Source organism: Triticum aestivum, chromosome 2B (genome assembly GCF_018294505.1).
Source record: "Triticum aestivum cultivar Chinese Spring chromosome 2B, IWGSC CS RefSeq v2.1, whole genome shotgun sequence".
Lineage (NCBI taxonomy): Eukaryota > Viridiplantae > Streptophyta > Magnoliopsida > Poales > Poaceae > Triticum > Triticum aestivum.
The window spans coordinates 511,980,536-512,000,627 of NC_057798.1; the positions used below are offsets into that span (position 1 = coordinate 511,980,536).

Below are 20,092 nucleotides of genomic sequence, written 5' to 3' on the forward strand. Positions count from 1 at the left end.
TAGTACATAATATCCTGAACATAACGAGCATCGAGGGTTTTAGGAGGTTCCCCATCTCCATGAGTAGCAAGTACACCTAATTTTTTTGGTATTTCGTGTTCCATATCCATAACTAAAGATAGAGAACAACTTAGAACAGCAAATAAAAATTACTTAGTGATAAATCAAACAAGCACACACGAGAATATTCACCCCACGCTATGACTCCCCGACAACGGCGCCAGAAAAAGGTCTTGATAACCCGCAAGTATACGAGATAGTTGTAGCCTCTTTTGATAAGTAAGAGTGTCGAACCCAACGAGGAGCTAAAGGTAGAACAAATACTCTCTCAAGTCCTATCGGCCACTGATACGACTCTGCGCACGCTTGACGTTAGCTTACCTAGAACAAGTATGAAACTAGAAGTACATTGTAGGTGTTGTTGGATAGGTTTGCAAGATAATAAAGAACATGTAAATAAAAAGTAGGGGCTGTTTAGATAAAGAAGCAATAAAGTAAATATAATGAGTGTGGAAATGTGGTGGTAGGAGTTGTGAAATTGTCCCTAAGCAATTGACTATGTTACTAGACCGGTAATCACTATCGCAATTCTATTTGAGGGAGAGGCATAAGCTAACATACTTTCTCTACTTGGATCATATGCACTTATGATTGGAACTCTAGAAAGCATCCGCAACTACTAAAGATTCATTAAGGTAAAACCCAACCATAGCATTAAAGTATAAAGTCCCCTTTATCCCATATGCAAATAACCTACTTACTCGGGTCTGTGCTTCTGTCACTCACGCCACCCACCATAAGCAAATCATAAACATATTGCAAACCCTACAGCAGGAATCCCTCACGCTTGCGCGACACTGAGGGCACAATAGGACAGCACCAATAATAAAACATGCAATTTAAACCAATCATAGCAATTCATCAATCATCGGTAGGACAACGAAAATCTACTCAGACATCATAGGATGGCAACACATCATTGGATAATAATATGAAGCATAAAGCACCATGTTCAAGTAGAGGGTACAGCGGGTTGAGGGAGAGTGGACCGCTGAATATAGATGGGGGAAGGTGATGGAGATGTTGGGAAGATGGCGGAGGTGTTGGTGTAGATTGCGGTGATGATGATGGCCCCCGGCGGCGTTCCGGCGCCACCAGAAGCAAGGGGGAGAGAACCCCCATTCTTCTTATTCTTCTTCCTTGACCTTCTCCCTAGATGGGAGAAGGGTTTCCCCTCTGGTCCTTGGCTCCCATGGCTTGGGAGGGGTGAGAGCCCCTCCGATATTGGATGTATCTCTTTGTTTCTGCGTTCTCAGATTCTGCCCCTTCACCGTTTCTTTTATATCTGGAGATCCGTAACTCCGATTGGGGTGAATCTTTCGCCCAGATTTTTCTCGTAAAATTAGCTTTCTTGCGGCAAAAGAAGAGCGTCAACCGCCTTACGGGTGGCCCAGGAGAGTGCCAGGCGCGCCCAGGGGGGAGGGCGCGCCCCCCTATCTCCTTGCCACCTCGGGCACCGTTTCGCATTGATTCTTCCTCCGGAAAATCCCAAATATTCCAAAATAATTCTCCGTCCGTTTTTATCCCGTTTAGATTCCGTTTGATATTAGGTTTCTGTGAAACATAAAACATGCAATAAATAGGAACTGGCACTGGGCACTGCATCAATATGTTAGTCCCAAAATATAGTATAAAAATTTGCCGAAAGTATATGAAAGTTGAATAATACTGGCATGGAACAATCAAAACTATAGATACGACGGAGACGTATCAGCCAACTTTTGGTGCCCATCTTCTGGTACATAAGGTTATTTTCCCTAGAAAAAATAAGGAGAGGACTTTCGGGATGGAGCATCGTCGTCTCGAGGCGGAACTTGAGCAGGAGCACTTTTGCTCTCCGGTGGAGCAATTCTACCGGGGATACTTCCCTCCGGGAGGTGGAAATCGAAGCTATCATCATCACCAACAACCCTCTCATCGTGGGAGGGCCAATCCCGATCAACATCTTCAACAATACCATCTCATCTCAAAACTCTAGTTCATCTCTTGTGTTCAATCTTTGTATCAAAACCTCAGATTGGTACCTGTGGGTGACTAGTAGTGTTGATTACATCTTGTAGTTGATGCTAGCCGGTTTATTTGGTGGAATATTATATGTTCAGATCATATTCAATACCCCTCCTATCTTGAGCATAAATATGTTGTGTGAGTATTTAGTTTTGTTCTTGAGGACATGGGAGAAGTCTTGTCACAAGTAATCATGTGAACTTGATATTCGTTCGATATTTTGATAATATGTATGTTGTGATTCCCTTAGTGGTGTCATGTGAACGTCGACTACATGACACTTCACCATTTTTTAGCCTAAGGGAATGCATTGTGGAGTAGTTATTAGATGATGGGTTGCTAGAGTGACAGAAGCTTAAACCCTACTTTATGGGCTATTCCGTAAGGGGCTGATTTGGATCCATATGTTTAATGCTATGGTTAGATTTTGTCTTAATTATTCTTTCAAAGTTGTGGATGCTTGTGAGAGGGGTTAATCATAAGTGGGAGGCTTTTCAAGTAAGAACAGCACCCAAGCACCGGTCCACCCACATATCAAATTATCAAAGTAGCGAAGGCAAATCAAACCAACATGATGAAAGTGACTAGATGGAATTTCCATGTGTCCTCAAGAACGCTTTGCTTACTATAAGAGACTGTTTTGGCTTGTCCTTTGCTGCAAAAATGATTGGGCTACCTTGCTGCACCTATTGTTATTATTGCTACTTGTTACTCGTTACAAATTATCTTGCTATCAAACTATCTGTTATCGACAATTTCAGTGCCTGCAGAAATTACCTTGCTGAAAATCACTTGTCATTTCCTTCCGTTCCTTGTTGGGTTCGACACTCTTACTTATCGAAAGGACTACGATGATCCCCTATACTTGTGGGTCATCACATCCTAACCTAAAACAACGACAATAATTAATATGCTTCACGACCAATCACAACTCTAATGCAAGCGAGGCCTCCTCTCAACATTGAAGGAAGCTATTAACTCAAACATAAAAAAGAAGATATTGGATCGCCTAAAGTAACTTAATTTTAACCATATAGAGTTCATCCATATCCCCGAGAACAAGTATGACTACTCAAATATTTGAAGGGAAAGCATAAAAGAGAGGGTCAAGTTACAAGCCGGCATCGAGTCGGTGAAGGGAGAAGGCATGGCGGTGTTGGTGATTGCGGCTCCAGGGGTGATGGTGATGGCACTGGCGGCAGTGGCGATGAGGGTGGCACCGATGGAGGCGACATGATGGAGATGGCACCGGCCTGAAAACCGATGTGTGCGGTGGTCGAGCCTCCTCTTCCTTCTCTTGATCTTGTCCCTTCTTCTATGGAGATGGTGGTGGAGCAACAATACAGGTGGTGGAGGCTGATCTTGGATGAATGACATATGTGTTGGTGATTACGACGGTGGTTTGGGTTGGAGAGATAATTATACGAGCTCTCCCAAAGCCTCATTCATAGATGTACCTTTTCTCCTTCGATCCAAGGGTTCAAGATGAGCCTAATCCTGTACCAAACTATTCCATATTAGCCAAGGATTATGTAGGAACAAAAGGTGAAGAATCCCATCTGGAGAGGCAACTTTCGAAGCTATATGGACCTGGTACGAGCAGTGGTATGCCATTTTCTACCGTACCAAAGGTCATCTTGCGCTCTAGACTCTTCGGTAAAACGGTCATCATTTCTTCATACGAACTTGGAATTTGATGTTCTTGGGCTCGTTGGGATCATATGAATAGCACCGATGCACCTATGGCACTAGATCTTGATTTGGAGTACTTTAAAAGCACATTTGACCTTCCGAAATGACTAAGTCTGGTGACGATAATCCTCTGTATTGAACCCTTTCTTTGTCTTTTCATCGTGTTTGGTCCTAGGTTGCTCCAAAACACTTGTAGACACAACAAAACAAAGAAAACTAATAAAAACTAAAAAAATACAAACTATGCAATGTTCACAATGAAAGGGGTGAAAAGCAAAAATCATGCATAATGGACATATATTTGGTTCAATGAGACATGATATATGGACAGAACATGCCATAAATGATGAGCTCAAAAAATGCGAAAAATAAAGAGTCATCATTTCCTCACAATAACTACAGAAAATTTCTATTCACATTCATAGGCCATTAACACCCAACTTTTCCAAAGTAGGAAACATTAGTCCATTAGTCCAATTGAAATAACCCCCACTTACATGAATTTCTCTCAAATGCATGGTATTAATAACATAATTAAAAAATCAGAGTTGTGAGTTAATCTAGCTCTTCGGTTATCCTCTCCCTCATGTCTAAGAATATTAAAGTCTCCACCCACAATATAAGGAATGTACATATTACTACATAAATCAGCAAGCTCATCAAGGAAGTCATGCTTATTTTCTTCCCAAGGAGCCCCATAAGCCAAGAAAAGGCCCCAAATAAATTTCTTTTGCAAATCCCACAAGTTGAATTACAAAATAAATCTTCCAGCCTTATAGGATTTAACTTCGTTCTAACTGGTCAGATCTAATACCACAAAGGATAACACGAATTCTCCCCACATTAGGAATCCATTTTGAAAAGAAGGCTTCATCATGATCAAATTAACGAAAACATATCATAATTATTTTTAATAGTCTCTTGAAGACACATGAAATCAAGTCTATGGTCTCTAACAAAATCAGCAATACAAGTCGCCATACCTCTCTTCACCACACCCGTACAACTCAAAAGAGACCTAACATTTTAAACATCCAGGAGTTTGATTTTTCCTAACATGCCTTCCAGGAAGAAGGGCGGGATCTGCAGGATTGCCTTTTTTCTTACTTTAGGTAAAAGGTTTCGACACAACAACATTGATCTTTTGCCTTATTTTTACTTCGAAGAAGTGCGGGTTTAGACGTTGTTATTGCGGCCATGGTTGTTATGGAGTTGAGCATGGTCAACGAGTAAGCGACACTGCTCAATCCGTGCACAATGTCCACACCATCCGCCGTGAGCACTGGCAGCTCCGCAACAACGAGGCGGAGTGCAACCGCCTCTTCGACGTGCTGGATCAACACAGCAACGATGCCAACGTCGGTAGCTGCGCCTCATTCATGCCATCCCACAACGATAACAAGGTCAGACCTTCCGGCGTGGGGATCGTCGACCTCACCTCCATTGGTGACGACGACGACCACGAAGACTCCGGCGGGGAGTATTAGAGTAGGGAGTGGGACACATTGGGGTCCGGTCCTTTTTTGTATAAAATTTATTCTAAAAATTAATGAAAATGATGTATCAACTTTTTATTGGGTGATTCTCACTGCCTACAAAGATTTAGTGAGTTCTGTTTTGATGATCCACATTGGAGTTTTCCTAAGGCATGCTACATTCATGGACAAATGTTGGTAAGATCCAAGGAAAATTACTCCCTCCATTCAACAATGTAGTGCACATAGATTTTTCTTAAAGTCAAACATCACAAAGTTTAACCAAGTTTATTGAGAACAATAATAGTCGAGTAGAAAATAATACAATATGAAAGTATTTCTTGTATTTTATGTAGTGATATGGATTTGGTATTACTCCCTCCATTCCTAAATATTTGTCTTTTTAGAAATTTCAAATGGACTACCATATAGGGATGTATATAGACATATTTTAAGTGTAGATTCACTCATTTTGCTCCGTATGTAGTCACTTGTTGAAATCTCTAGAAAGACAAATATTTAGGAACGGAGGGAGTACATACGTAGATACTTTTGTATACAAACATAGTCAAAATTGATGGGTTTTAACTTTTTAAAAGATCTATAAACACTACATTATGAAACAGATATGTCTATCATGTATCTACCCAAATGGGTTCTCGAGATTGATAAAATGCGTAGGGCCTTCATTTGAAAAGGGGGTGATGGAGAGAACGCTTGTGGTGGCCACTCTCTCGTTAACTGGGACATGGTTTGTCGACCCAAAGAGCTTGGTGGCCTCGGTGTTCTTGACCTCGAGAAATTTGCGCGTGCTCTACGCCCACGTGGGCATGGTTGAGCTGGCGTGCTCCAGATAGGCCTTGGGTGGGCTCCTAGATTCCATGCAATGCGAAGGATTGGGACCTTTTAAGGATGGCCACCACTATCATTATTGGAAATGGTTTAAAGGCCATTTTTTGCCTTTTTGGTTTGATAGATGGCTGGGGGGTTTGGCGCCAAGAGATATTGCACCATCGATTTTTTGATTGCAAGGCGCAAGAATGGGTGCGTTATGAAGCAGTTGTTGAATGACGTTGGATGTGTTTCTTAGGCGCCATCGATGCCTCCCAATAGAACAATGAGTTTGTTGACCTATGGATTAAGCTCTAGGATGTTCACCTTGATCCTGCAATTGATGACTCCATTGTGTGGAATGCCTCCTCATCTGGATCCTACTCTGCTTCATCCGCGTACCAGCTCTAGTTTGTTGGAGACACTGTTCCGTTCATCGCTAGTAAAATCTGGAACTGCACGGTGGAGCCAAAATGCAAGTTTTTCATGTGACTTCTTATGCATCAGAAGTCTCTCACTGCTGACCGGCTCGCCATTCATGGCTGGCCTCATGATGAGATTTGCAAGCTTTGCCTCACTGGATGTGAGACGAACGGGCACCTGACTCGTGAATGTTTTTTCTCTCGAGGCATGTGGGGAATTGTATCGACATGGCTGTCCATCCCTCACGGGACAGCTCACTCCTTTTACTCCCTGGAAGATTGGTGGAACATGAACATTCTTGCTGGAGATGTGCCTTCTCAAGCGGTTCGGGCAAGTGGTCACCTACGTTCTGTGGAACGTCTAGAAGGAAAGGAATAGGCGGATCTTCAACAACACCTCCCTGACCGTGCTTGATGTTGCTTACCTCGTCAAGGAAGACCTTGAGCTTGCCCGCGTGGATCATGTATTTATTCGTCTGCGTTTGTGTGTCTACAGATTGGATCCTTCCGATCTAAACTTCTCTTCAACAGCGGTGGTTGCTAATCTGGTGCGTTGGTCCTATAGGGCTTTAGCATGACGACTTTCCGACTGTCTACTACAACAAGTTTTGTCCGGCTCCAGTGAGAAAGGGGCGATGACGGTGGCGTGCCTTCGGCTCACTTCAGTGCTTGTAGTCGTTGCTAGGTGGTCTACGGATTTAGATGTAATTTTTATTATTTCTGGTATTCGTTGTACTATTATGATTGATGATGAATAGATTGGAATTTTTACTAAGGAAAAAGGAAGACCTTGAGCTTGTCCAGTTGGCCTTTGTAGGAGAGATGTAATTCTGTGTGACAACATTTTTTTCTTTTCTTTTCCCTTCTTTCTGCTTTTTTCATGTAAGTAATTCTGGCACCTTTTATTTTTCCCTATCTTACTTAAATGGGCAAAGCGCCTGCCTTTCCCGTAAAAGAAAAAACAAATGAAGTAGCAGCATCATATACGAAGCATCTATTCTACACCTGTTTGAGAACAGTGTGTCACCCAGTTGGCTAGGGTAGCATGGAGCTTATTCTTTTAGCTATCTAGCTCACCCGGATTCAAGTCATGGTGTGACCCGTGATGTTTAGAGTTTCTTCTATAAAAATATGCTCTAAGGGCTAGTTCTAGATGGTCTTGTTTTTTTATTCTACACCTGCCCATGCTCTTTGTATGTCAGCAGTCGAGTCTGTTGACCCAGTCATCATCCAACTTCTCGAGACGGCACTGAGGCAGCGACGACGATAGTGGTGGTGATGAACTTATTATTTCATTCCCATACTGCATACTACAATCGATTTATTTCTTCTTCTAGCAGCCACCTGTTGCTGTTGATCTTTATCAGTGCTATAAGATCCTACGTAGACATCCATAGGCGGCACACCGAGAGAGCGGCAGCTAGCTGAAACCAAAAGCAGTAAGTAACCCACACATGCTTCTCGCGCCTACGGCCTATAGCTTGTGCCTGACGATCTCCTCCTTCATGGCCAGGCACAGGGCGCCCAGGTAGCCGCCGTCCTCCACCTTCACGCCCGGCATCGCCACCGCCCGGCTGCCCACGAACCCATCCTCCCCGACGTGGACCCTGCCGAACTTCACCTTCCCGGCCTCGCCCTCGTATACGTGCCCGAACAGCAGCGCGTCGTGCCCCACGCTCGCGCCCCGCTCCAGGTGCACCATCTCCGGGTTCAGCAGCGCCCCCATCGAGTCCACGTACACGCCGTCGGCCACGGCCACCGACGACCCCATCAGCCGCATCCACGCCGCGAACAGCACCGACCCGCACGTTAGCTCCGCGAAGTACTCCGCCGTCGCCGTCCGTATGGCCTGCCAGACCGTGTCCAGGAACACCTGCGGCGCCCAGATGTGCACCGCGTCGCCCTCGCCCCTGACACCGACCAGGACCCACTTTGCCGCGGCGCATGTCGCCATGGCGGCCAAGCCCGACACGGGCCAGAAGACCGGCAGCAGCCAGTACAGCGGCGTGCCAGTGGCCCCGGCGACGGCAAGGAGGCCCCGGAATGGGAGGAAGATGACCAGGCCCAGGACAAAGTATGGCACCAGCGTTTGCAGCAGCGGCTGGCACAGCGTGGCCCAGAGCGCCTTGTACCATGTCCTGGCCAGGGTCACCTTGGTCTCGCTGGCATTGGCAGTGTCGGATCTTGTGTGCATGGCGGCGGCCACTGGGCACCCCGACAGGTTGATATTGGTGTCGGACTGCTCCAGGAAAGCCGCCCATGACGCAGGCAGTGGCTCGCCGTTCCGCAGGCGTTGGCATATCTCGTAAATCAGCGAGCGCCCGTGGTCGATGGACGCGCTCTGCTTGCAGGACGACGCCGGGATGACGTCCACCTCTTGGCACCGGAGGAAGGGGTTGAACTCGAGCTTCTCCGTCTCCTCTGCTGGGAGATTGTTGTCGATGCTTATCTCTCCGATGTCGATGTATGGGAACTCCTCCTCGTCCCATGGCCGCGTGCAGTCAAGGGCGACGTCACAGGTGGCGTCGTCAGAGGGCACCTCCCTGAGCTGCAGTTGGAAGACGTAGCGCACCCCGTCTGGAACTTCCACCCTCCGACGGAAGTCGTCGGCGAGGAAGAGTAAAGGGCGTGTGTCACCCTCATCTCTTGGGATTGCACCGGTTTCCGGCGGCAAGATACCCCTTGGCACCACCTGACCGGACTCCTCCGGTATGTCTTGATCAACAGGACGAAGCTTGAATTTTGCATACATCTCCTTCCCTTCATCAAACCGCAGCAGCCGGCATATGTTGGAGTAGTAATGCAGCTCGGTGTACGAGTTGGTGTCCCGCAGGGAGCCCCAGACAGCATCCCGGACGTGTGGAGCACGCTTGACATGCTCTTCCCTCGCTGGCAGGCCACAAACCAGCCAAGTGGCGAAGTCGGCGATTGTGCGTGCATAAAATGCTTTGCCACTCTTCAAAGTAAGGTCCAGAAGAGGCACCTCGCCATCGTCTGAGAGAATGCGCACTGCTGCACCACGCGCATCGAGCCTGGCATCATCATCTGCACTGAGGCTATTACTGTGCCGGACGATTACTGGGAAAGACTTGCCGGCGCCAAATATCTTGTGCTTGGGCAGAGATGGAATGTCCTCGTACATTTTCAGGACCCCCCGCCCGCTTACGCCAATGCGGTGGAAGTACCTTGACTTGACGTTCATGGTGGTGATTGCCAAGTTCGCCGAGAGGTTCCCAACAATCTTCTTGTACATCGGGTCCATCATTTCAATCCTCTCATCTTCTGCAAGCAAGGTGTTCTTCACCATGGTCAGAGATTGTGCCCCAACATAGATTCCGCCTCTCTGGAGAAGAGAATGTTCTGGTGCCACAGAAAGTGCTCCAAGGATGACATTCCCTTGGAGGACTGAGCCAGGAAGGAGCAAGCTGCCACTACCAATGATGGTGTTCTCCTGGACCTTTATCTCCGCACCAGTAAACCCCTTACTGGAGTAGAACCCTGGAACAATGTGGCAGAAATCACCTAGATGGACCCCATCACCAATATTGATCAGTTCAGGATTCGCCACTGGATCAATGGACCGGATAGAGCAATGCCTGCCAATCTTTGCACCAAGAAGCCTTAAGTACATGCAGAATGCTTCAGTTCCAGATAACATCTTTGCAAATCTGAGGTGCACAGCGACGTTTATACGTCGCTGGATCAAGCTTGTCATATGGTTTTGCTTGGTTCCCGGCCTTGTGGCGAGGGCTGTGTTGACCATACTTGTAAGAAGACTGAGGATGACACCGTAGCTCAAGTAGGCGAAGGCGATGGAGAGAGCAAATGTCAATGCGCTTGTGGGCGCCTCCCGCACAATCACAGGGTAAGCGGCGAGGGCAGCTGGTAACCAGTGGAATGCGCCCGCAATGCATGCAAAAGAGAAGTGCTGAGGTGAAGCCTCAGTGCCAGAGAAGTGAATGTAAAACGTGTAGACGGTTGCACTTGATAGAGCACCTAGCAACGCAACCGCATAGATGCAAACCAGGTGTTCAAGAAGCATGTTTGCTTTCCCTGTTTCTTCCTGCACGAAATGGAGACAGTCACATAACAGCAAAAGATAATCAATTACATGAACTTGTATTTGCCCACTAATGTATGCCTTTAGCTGTATCGCCTAGCTAAAACTTGCAGAGAAGCATTTCCGGACCTATGTCCAGTGGCTCTTACGGTCTATTCCACTTGATCATTTTGTAAGAGATTTAAATATATTTTGTCAGGTTTAAAAGATAAGTCCATAGAAAATGAGTATGGCTGGCACCGGGGAACAAGAAATAGATTGAATTGTATGAATGGCTAGGCAAGAGCCACTGAATTTAGAAAATGAGTATGGCTAGCACCGGGGAACAAGAAATAGATTGAATTGTATGAATGGCTAGGCAAGAGCCATTGAATTATAAATACTAATCATCCCCTTGGTGTATACCCTGTATTATTAGCAAAAGTCCCAAAATTGCATCCAACGGTCCCGACCATTGGTTCCGCTGCTCATAGGTTCAGTGAAACATTTATGTCTCTACTCATGTGTCTGCCACTAATTTGATATTACCTCTACCAAATAAACAATAGTACTTCCATTCGGATAATATCCTAGAAAGCATAAAGTCAAACTTCACTAAATTTGACTATTAATTCATAAAATCCATTGAATTGGTCAAGTGAGCATATAATAAAACTTGATTATCACAAATAAATATTTCACAATTTCATAAATATTCACTAACATATCCACATAAAAATTAGCGGCCAAAGCTTCATATTGAAGAGTCTACATCCATGTCCAAGATGTCATCTATTTACGAACGGAGGGAGTATAACTAAGGGTAGGCGACTTCATGATGGTATAATGTAGAGTAAGAACACCGGTGAAGCATGAGCAGCCAATTTGTCATCTACTCCCTCTGTCCCATAATATAAGAGCGTTTTTAACACAAGTGTAGTGCCAAAAACGCTCTTATATTATGGGACGGAGGGAGTAGTTACTAAGAATTTTAGCAATGTACGAAATACAGATGTTCCAATTACCTTCATGTCTGCAGAAGTTCTCTTATTCTGATACACTGATTTCCCTGGCTCAGTTTTTTGCAGTGGTGGGACCATAGCACCATCATCCACAACGGTGCCCTTTTGAAGCACCGCATAAGGACCAATGGAGGCCTCACGACCGATTCTGACACGCCTAAAACTCAGCACTTCATTACGGACTTCATGCCCCTGGATGAGAACACCTTCTGCAATCATTGCACCATTTGCAACCACTAACAAGGATGGGTCAGTGATGTCTACTGTGTCAATAACAACAGATGACCCAATTCGAGCCCCTTGCATCTTGAACCAATAATTCAAGAAGATTGTTCCCTTTAGATGCACAGCTAGCATCTTTGCAGCAAACCCTTGAGCCTTGTTCAGTGCCCACCATTTAACAAAGTCAACTGACCATATCGAAACATCAGGGGTCAGACCATAATTTGGCTGAAGGAGTGACTTCCCCAAGATAGACAATGATAAGGAGGTGAGCAAGACATAACAAATCCAAGCAATAGGTGCCATGACCAACGAACCAAGATAAGTCATCACTGATGCTTCAACCAGACTGACCGGGTAGAACACGCTCATGTATGCCAAACTTGCAAGGTATGCTGGAAGTAGCAACATGAAACACACATAGGTAAGGGCCAGGAGTTGGAGAATCCCTGTAGCAAGCACACTGAAATCTGCACTGACATCTACTAAACTCTCATCCTCAGTAGAGCAAGATACATCAGATGCCAAAAGTGGTTGTGACTTGGGCAACAACTTCTCCAAAAAGCTAGCAAGCTCAGAAATACAGCTTGCTGCAAAGATGTCAATCGCTCCAACAGGAGTACCAAGAAAATCTGAGAGCTTCTGTGCTGCTCGGACCACAGCAATTGAATCGAAACCATATGAAGGTAGGCTGCCTGTTGGAGAAATTTTATCCTTTGGAATACCTGATTGATCTGATACTATCTGTGTCAGAAACTCAATGATCTCCCTCGAGCTTTTCCCCTGGCTGTTGGGATGAGGTGTCAACTTTGGTTGTGACTTACTCAACAAATTCTCCAAGAAGCTAGCAAGCTCAGAAATGCAGCTTGCAGCAAAGATATCAATGGCTCCAACAGGAATACCGAGAAAATCTGAGAGCTTCTGAGCTGCTCGAACCACTGCAATCGAATCAAAGCCATAAGAAGGTAGGCTGCCTGTTGGAGAAATTTTGTCCTTTGGAATACCTGATTGATCTGATACTAACTGTGTCAGAAACTCAGTTATCTGCTTGGAGTTCTTCACTTTGCTTTCTGACTGAGGATGAATGGTGGGATCAACAGTCTGCTTCAAGAATGACCTCCTTCTCTCCATGCCGGTTCCTGTTGTTAGAGACCGGAATAGACTCCTTTTAGATGGACGATTACCATTGGCCAAACTAAGACTGTTGTCAACAAACTGCTTCATGCATTCAAATCTCCGTATCTTCCCGGATGTTGTCTTGGATATGGTTCTAGGCTTGATAAGCTTGACCGATGCAACAGTTACACCATGCTCCTCCGCCACACGTGTTTTGATGTTGTCAATGATTTCTTCAGAGACTGTCTTACCCTCCCTAACCTCTGCAATCACGACAAGTCCAACCTGATCAGAAGAATCAGGAATTGAGATGCCTTTCTGAGTCAGAACTTCCTCTGGGACACCAACAACAGCACAACATCCTGGCCGGAGGACATCGGAAGAATTTTCCACCGTCTTCTCTACATCTGCAGAATAAATATTTCTGCCAGCAACAATGATTAGATCTTTGATCCTTCCAGTAATAAAAAGTTTGCTGTCAATGATCCGCCCTAAATCACCGGTTCTTGTGAACTTCTTGTTGGGGTGGTTCTTGAGCTGATTGCAGAAAGTTTTCTGGCTCATTTCCTGGTTGCCCCAATAACCAACTCCAGAACTAGGACTGCTGATCCATATCTCACCCTCAGTACCATCTTGATGCTCAATCAAAGAGTCTGCATCAACAATTCTGATGTCAATATCTGTATCATCTTGCTCAATATACCCACAACAAACTCTTCCTTGCAAATCTATGAAGACCGGCTTGCATTCACCAAAGGCACAACAAACATAGACACAGTTCTCAGCCAGCCCATATCCAGGTGCAAGAACACCTTCAGAAAGGCCCAAAGGTTGAGTCAACTCTATGAACCTTCTGACAGTTTTTTGCCTTACTGGTTCTGCTGCAATCATGAGGAAGATCATTGAAGAGAGGTCATATACTTTGCTCTTCTCGGCTTCAAGCCTTCTTATCACAAGTTCAAATGCAAAGTTTGGACCTGCACTATGGGTTCCATGGTAGTCACTGATTGTTTGCAGCCACAGGAGGGGGTTCCTGATGAATGTCATCGGCGAGAATAGAATGGAAGTTCCTCCACTTACAAGAGCAGTAAAAATACCCCCTATTAGTCCCATGTCATGGTACTGTGGAAGCCAGCTGATAAGGACAGTTTTTGAGGTACTTTGATACCGCTTCTTCATCATCTTCACATTGTGGATTAGTCCTCCATGTGTTATCATCACCCCCTTGGCATCACCAGTGGAACCCGAAGTGAACTGCAGAAAGCACAAGTCACTTGGCTGGGGCTTGGTCATCATAGATAAAACATTGTCTGAGTTGAAGGTGTCTGGACTTCGCCGGTAGTTCTTGATCCATGACTCGGTGTGAATCCACGGGAGGTCAGGCCACTGCGCAGAGCATTTCTGATTCTTTGCTAGAGTGACAATGTTCTTGACATAACCTGCACGTACGGCAGCATGGTACGAAGAAGTTGACAGAATTGCCACAGCACTGCACACTTTAGAGACGTTCTCGACTTTGAGAAGTGCTTGCCCACCCATTTGCATTGGATCAGGGGGAATAACTGGGACTGGTATGACTCCTGCTCTAATGCACCCAAAGAATGCATCAATAAACTCCAGACCTGGGAGGTGAATAAGGATAACTCTGTCACCAGGCTTGATAATAGGCTTCGTGCTTGTCAATAGTTTGTGTGCAATGTGAGATGCATTCTCATGAAGTTCCTGGTAGGTTCTTCGGTTCATGATTTTTCCTTCTTCATTGATCCAAGTATAGATGACATTTTCCTTGGTGACCCTGTGAGTTCCCCAATATTGCAAGTATCCATCCAGGGATGGAAGGTCGGGAAATTCAACACCTTCAAGCTCACCAAGATCTCTAGGAGGTGAAGGGTTGCTGTTGTGGGACAGAGAAAATAGTCTCTGTGTAAACAAGAATTGAAAAGCATAAGCACGATTCGTCTCATATATGTAATTCTTCTCATATATATCATGACAATATTTTCTAACTCACCTTGACATAAGGAGTTACAGTTTGCTCAACATCGATGGCAAAGTGTTTACAAACAGCCGCAATGGAGTATGAAGCATTTCTTTCGGTAAGCTCAAATGCTAGCAGACCTCCAACATAGTAAGTGTTCTGAAAGCCTTGCAACTCAGATTCAAGCCTCTCATAGAATCCATCTTTCATGTCTGCAATAGAATAAATTATCACAGCTGGAATATGGAAAAGGTAAATAGAACACTTGGCCATCAGTGACCTTGCTATTATGCTATACCTTCACTGTTAACATGAGGGAAATACTTGAATCGACGCTGCAAAAGCACATTCTGAGCAGTGCCTCCCATAGAACTCACAATGTCCGTCACACATTTAGCCACATATGAACCGTTGATGTCTGCTGAATTCCCATAAGACCAGAACAAGAAAATGTCCGTGCCATCAAAGAATTTTTGCATTGCCACTGGATGCCCTATTGTTGCTGGATCCTCCATGAATTCTCCAAAGTAGTAAAATCCCTTTGGCATGTGCTCAAATCCATTGATCTTAACAACAGTAGTATAGTAGTCCACTGTCTGTACCTTACTGAATAGTTCTCTTTCGAGATCATTCAGTTCCACCACTTCACTTTCTCCATCTGAACAAAAGAGCACACAAACTAATCAGACAGCTGAAACGCAGACTTCAAACAGAGTTGAAAATAGATCACGCTTACCAGTGAGACTAGAAGATCGATATGTATTGCCATTTTTAAAAGCAAGAGCACCTGAGAATATAATTTTGTCAAACTCCATTACTTGTTTGTCACCATTGTCCTTCTTAATGGTTACACTTGCACCATTGCTGCTGCGCCTGACTCTCAAAACCTCCGTGCCACAAAGAACTTCAAATGGTAATGACTGACTAAGTTTCTCCCACATGCTCATGTAGCCATGCTTGAAACGTCGGATTTTGCCAGCCATAGAGGTTCTAGTGAATTCTTGAATGAAAGCATAGGGCATGTCTTGAACAAAACCATAGCCAGAAGCTGTGTATCCATATGCTACAGATTTCGGAACTGAATTTATCCCATGCTGCCTCAAAAACTGAGGAGTTGGGTCAGAAGCCAATCCACTGAGAGCATGGATGCCCACTCGGCCTGACTTATTTGCTTCATCCTATAAGAATTACCAAAAGGCATACATGTAAACAACAGAGTGGGTGTCATAAAGGTAAAACTAGACCCACATATTCATAACTTCTTAACTGAGCTTAATCTATAACTTTATACTTAGTTATTTGTAATCACACTTTACACAAACAGCTCACCTGTAGTTTTAGCGTCAGAGATACCATGGATACATAGTCCTCAGCTACTTCAAGATCTCGAATATTTCCAGTTTGGCTGTCGATCAGAGCAAGCCTGTGTGAATCCATCTCCTCGAATTCAGCTCCTACCTCTTTTGCCAGGTGAGTTATAGCAGGCGCACTGTTTGCTGCTATAACTTGTCCTCCCAAGTCATATGTTCTTCCTGAATACAGTTGTCACTGATAACTACGACAGTGCAGAAAATGGTAACTAAATAGGAGTGCAGTCAGTAAGTAACTCACCTTCTATGTCAATGGACTCACACATCCCTGAAACAGTCTTGCATTTCTCAAACACGGTTACATTGCAGTACCCGAGTTTAGCTAGTGCGTAGGCTGCTGATAAGCCACTTGGCCCTGCTCCCACTATGCCAATTCTAGTGTCTATTGGCAAACTTGGATGCAACTTAGAGAATTTATCATCTATTGATTTCTTTGGGTCCATTTTCGAACAGCTGTGGCCCTTGACAAATCAACCTGTCAAATTTGTATAAATAGTCGTGACATTAGCATCTTTGAACATTATTTTTTTGTACAAAAGCATATATACAAATAAGCAAAATATCTTGTGGGCATGCTGACTTGCATTCCCTTTTAACAAATTAACACTTGAACATATAACTTCAGGTATGTCAGCCTCCATTTTAGTTAACATAGCAACTAGTCCACAGAAAATTGTAAAGTTGCTTCCTCATCTGAAATGTCAATCCTATACATTGCAAGGAATGTATATAGCTATTTAAAATACTGGCTAAGATGCATATACCTAATTAAAATACTAGCTTGATGACCATCAAGGAATGACTAATTAATGATTATCAAGTGGTTGTAACCTCAACTGATATGACATGGTGATTAGGAAACATGATTTATTTTTTACCAGAGCATATAAAAAAACTTCGAAATGGCCATAAGAACCAGAAAAACAATACTGTAATAACATAGGAGAAGCTGTCTAAAAAAAGGTTTGCTCACTAAGACAAGATAGGAATGTGATAACATATGGTCACTCTACGAAAATCAGTTTGATAAAAGCATGTGTATATGATATGTGCGACAATACAAAACAAACAAAATCACGATGATATTCTTGCTGAAGATTTTACTCGTCTTCGTCAGAAAACTCCGGCCAGAACCTAACAGTACTTGATCCGACAACCTTAAATTCTCGAATAACCAAACAGTACTTGATCGACAACCTTAAATTCTCGGTAAACCAAATCATGATGTTCATTGGCAGAGTTTCAACCACTGATGATGATGCTATTCTTCATGAATGTTTTACTCATCTTTGACAGAAAACTCTGGCCAGAACCTAACTGTACTGGATCCAAGAACCTTAAATTCTCAAGAAATCAAAGAAAAATGGGCTCGATCCTAACGTAACTGGAATCGGAGACATAGGTAGCAGCGAAGTAAATGCACTGATCAAATGCAAAAAGATAGGCAATAATAAGGAGGAAGGGAGGAGAAGAGGAAGGTGCAGCATACATGTCAGGCACGCAGCACTTGCACACTGCATTACCATGGCATTGCATAGACGAACTAAACAACCCTGAACCCTCCTCCATAAACCCAAAGAAGTAAAAAGAAAGAAAAACCACATCACAAAGACATGCTTATTTACTGAAGAATTTACTGAAGAAATGAAAATGAGGAATGGTACTCACTCCCTCGGATCACATGCTCAGGCCCCAGAACACAACCAAACCACGCAGGCAGGCACGGGCTAGCACAATGCGGAGGCAAATATGGCAGGAATGGAGCAGGCAGAGACAGGGTCGTCGTTCAGGGTGGAAGGGGGGAGAAAGTTACCTCTCTGGTGGTCAGGCGGGCGTCCGGGGTGCAAGAACCGGCGGCGTGGCGCCAAATGGCAGCTCCTCTCGCAGGCGCAGGCTCCCTCCGGGTGGGGGTGTGCCATTGGCGCCGTGACGCCTTAAATACTGCCCAGATTCCGCGCCGTGGCCAAGGGAGTGGCGACAAACCGGAGGGCGGAAGCGCTGGGTCTCGGCGACGGCGACCTCGCGGAGGGAGGGACGGGGGTTTGGTTGGTGTTTTGTTACCGCCGCCTTGGAAATGGGCGCGCATATTCTTCTCCGTATCCGTATGCCCCGGAAATTACCGGCGCGGTGACGAGGGGTGGGGTTGGTGTCTCCGCCGGCGGGCACAGCCCGCCCGTAGGTTTTCGAGGAGGACATGGAAAGGGCACGGTAAAAAAAAGGTTCTCGTTCTGAGCCAAAGAACACATCAAAATCTGGATCACATGACAGCAATTGCGACTCTGGACCTGAACTTCCGGCCACAGTAGGCAAGAAACATGAAGTGGAGTCACTTATTTTAAAAAGAAATGTTTGAAGTTTCAAATAATATATGGAAAAAAAAATCCACATGCTCATATGGATGTAATTACCTCAGTCCCGCGAAAAGCTTGTCTTAGATTTGTCTAGATACGACAAATCTTAGACGAGTAATTCAGGATGAAGAGAGTACATGTTTGTAGAGTTTCACAACCAAATACTTTAACAAAAAAGATTAAAAAAAACATGGGTCTTTCATAGTGAACGGTGCAGGTATTGCTCACCGTTTTAAAATCACATACGGTGTTTTCTTCTCAATGGTGCTCTTTGTAGGAAGAATCGTAAACGTAAGGTCGATTCTGTCGAAAATGGATTTTACCAGGGATGGGTGTTCACGCATTTATATAGGTTCTAAGAGTATTTACAGGTGGACTTGACAAATTCGATCCCTATACCCAGTGACGGAGCTAGCATCTGACAACAGGGTGGTCCGCTCTAATTATTTTCTTTGCCAAGCAATATCACATCGAACATTCTAACTAATTAAAAATATCATAAAGAAATAGTAGATCAATATGGTCTTACAACATACTGAAGTTCTCAATTAAATTTAGTGCAAAATTATATATGTATTCACGTACTGGATGGCATAGTGCAAAAAATCAAACCTAAGTCTTCTTTTTGCGAATATAATCAAACCTAAGTCAGAAATTAGGGTATTTCAATACCTTTAATTGGGATATTCGAGGGGTTGGTGTGGTGACCGAGCGGTAGTGGCTACCGTCGGATTTGCAAGGGGGCGAGGGCAGGGGCGCCAGGCGGCCGGCCGCCGGCGGCCGGCAGGGGCACAGCGCAGCCGCACACAGGGCAGGGGCACGTGCAGGGAGGCGCGGCCGGACCAGAGAGACGGGCGGCAGGGCGGACGAGAAGGAAAGGTGGAACCGCGGGAGCATCCTGGGCGCCGGGCGGCTGGGCTCCGGCCAGCGACGGGTGGCGAGGTCACGAGGAACGGCGATGGCGAGGCGGCTGGGCGTCGGGGTCGAGCAGTATCGTGCGAGGGCATCGCCGCGTCGGGACGAAGGGCTATGCTCGATGTGGACTGGCGTGGCTGCGTGGGTCAACCGAGAACTGTGTTGGGCCGTGTTTTAACTCTGGCCCAGTTAGAGATCTATATGTATAATAGGCTAACCCAAAATTCCGCGGCCCACCCTGGACACCCTGTAGCTCCGCCCCTGCTTATACCTTCGCGGATGCGCTCGGGCATTTGGACGGGCTTCATACTTTTGTCTCGGTATTCATATATTTAAAATTCGGACTCTTAAATCCATGCAAATACATGCACGTTGATCATATAAGTCAACGTCGCATATAAATAGGAAATGTTGGTACAAAGCATAAATAGTGTTTACATAAAAATTTATTTTAAATATCAAACTCAAGCATTGGCTTCTTGGTTGCCATTGTGGGTCCACACGTGCTTAATAAGATCATTGAGTAGCTACGTGTGCACCAGCCGATCTTGAAGATTCTTAAGTATCTGCAGAAAGTTCATCAGCTGAGCTG

The 20,092-nt window shown here is 45.0% G+C and overlaps 1 protein-coding gene across 1 annotated transcript; it reads right to left on the reverse strand.

Annotated features, from left to right (window-relative positions):
- Positions 1-7,919: 7,919 nt before the first annotated feature.
- On the reverse strand, positions 7,920-18,561 carry LOC123045741 (uncharacterized). The gene is made up of 8 exons (XM_044468915.1): positions 18,048-18,561; positions 16,476-16,709; positions 16,194-16,396; positions 15,601-16,042; positions 15,163-15,522; positions 14,898-15,076; positions 11,552-14,806; positions 7,920-10,550 (listed from the first exon to the last, which is right to left on the reverse strand). The coding sequence occupies exons 2-8, from the start codon at positions 16,675-16,677 to the stop codon at positions 7,962-7,964; spliced, it is 7,230 nt and encodes a 2,409-aa protein (XP_044324850.1). The 5' UTR covers positions 16,678-16,709; positions 18,048-18,561; the 3' UTR covers positions 7,920-7,961.
- Positions 18,562-20,092: the final 1,531 nt, after the last annotated feature.

Bases quoted from the DNA above. Each gene is read 5' to 3' on its own strand.
- LOC123045741 (XM_044468915.1), bottom strand. From the start codon at position 16,677: ATGGACCCAAAGAAATCAATAGATGATAAATTCTCTAAGTTGCATCCA. The intron at 15,077-15,162 runs GTATAGCATAAT...ATTCTATTGCAG, and splicing joins CCCTCATGTTAACAGTGAAG to ACATGAAAGATGGATTCTAT. The intron at 10,551-11,551 runs GTAATTGGAACA...CATTTCGTGCAG, and splicing joins GAACTTCTGCAGACATGAAG to GAAGAAACAGGGAAAGCAAA.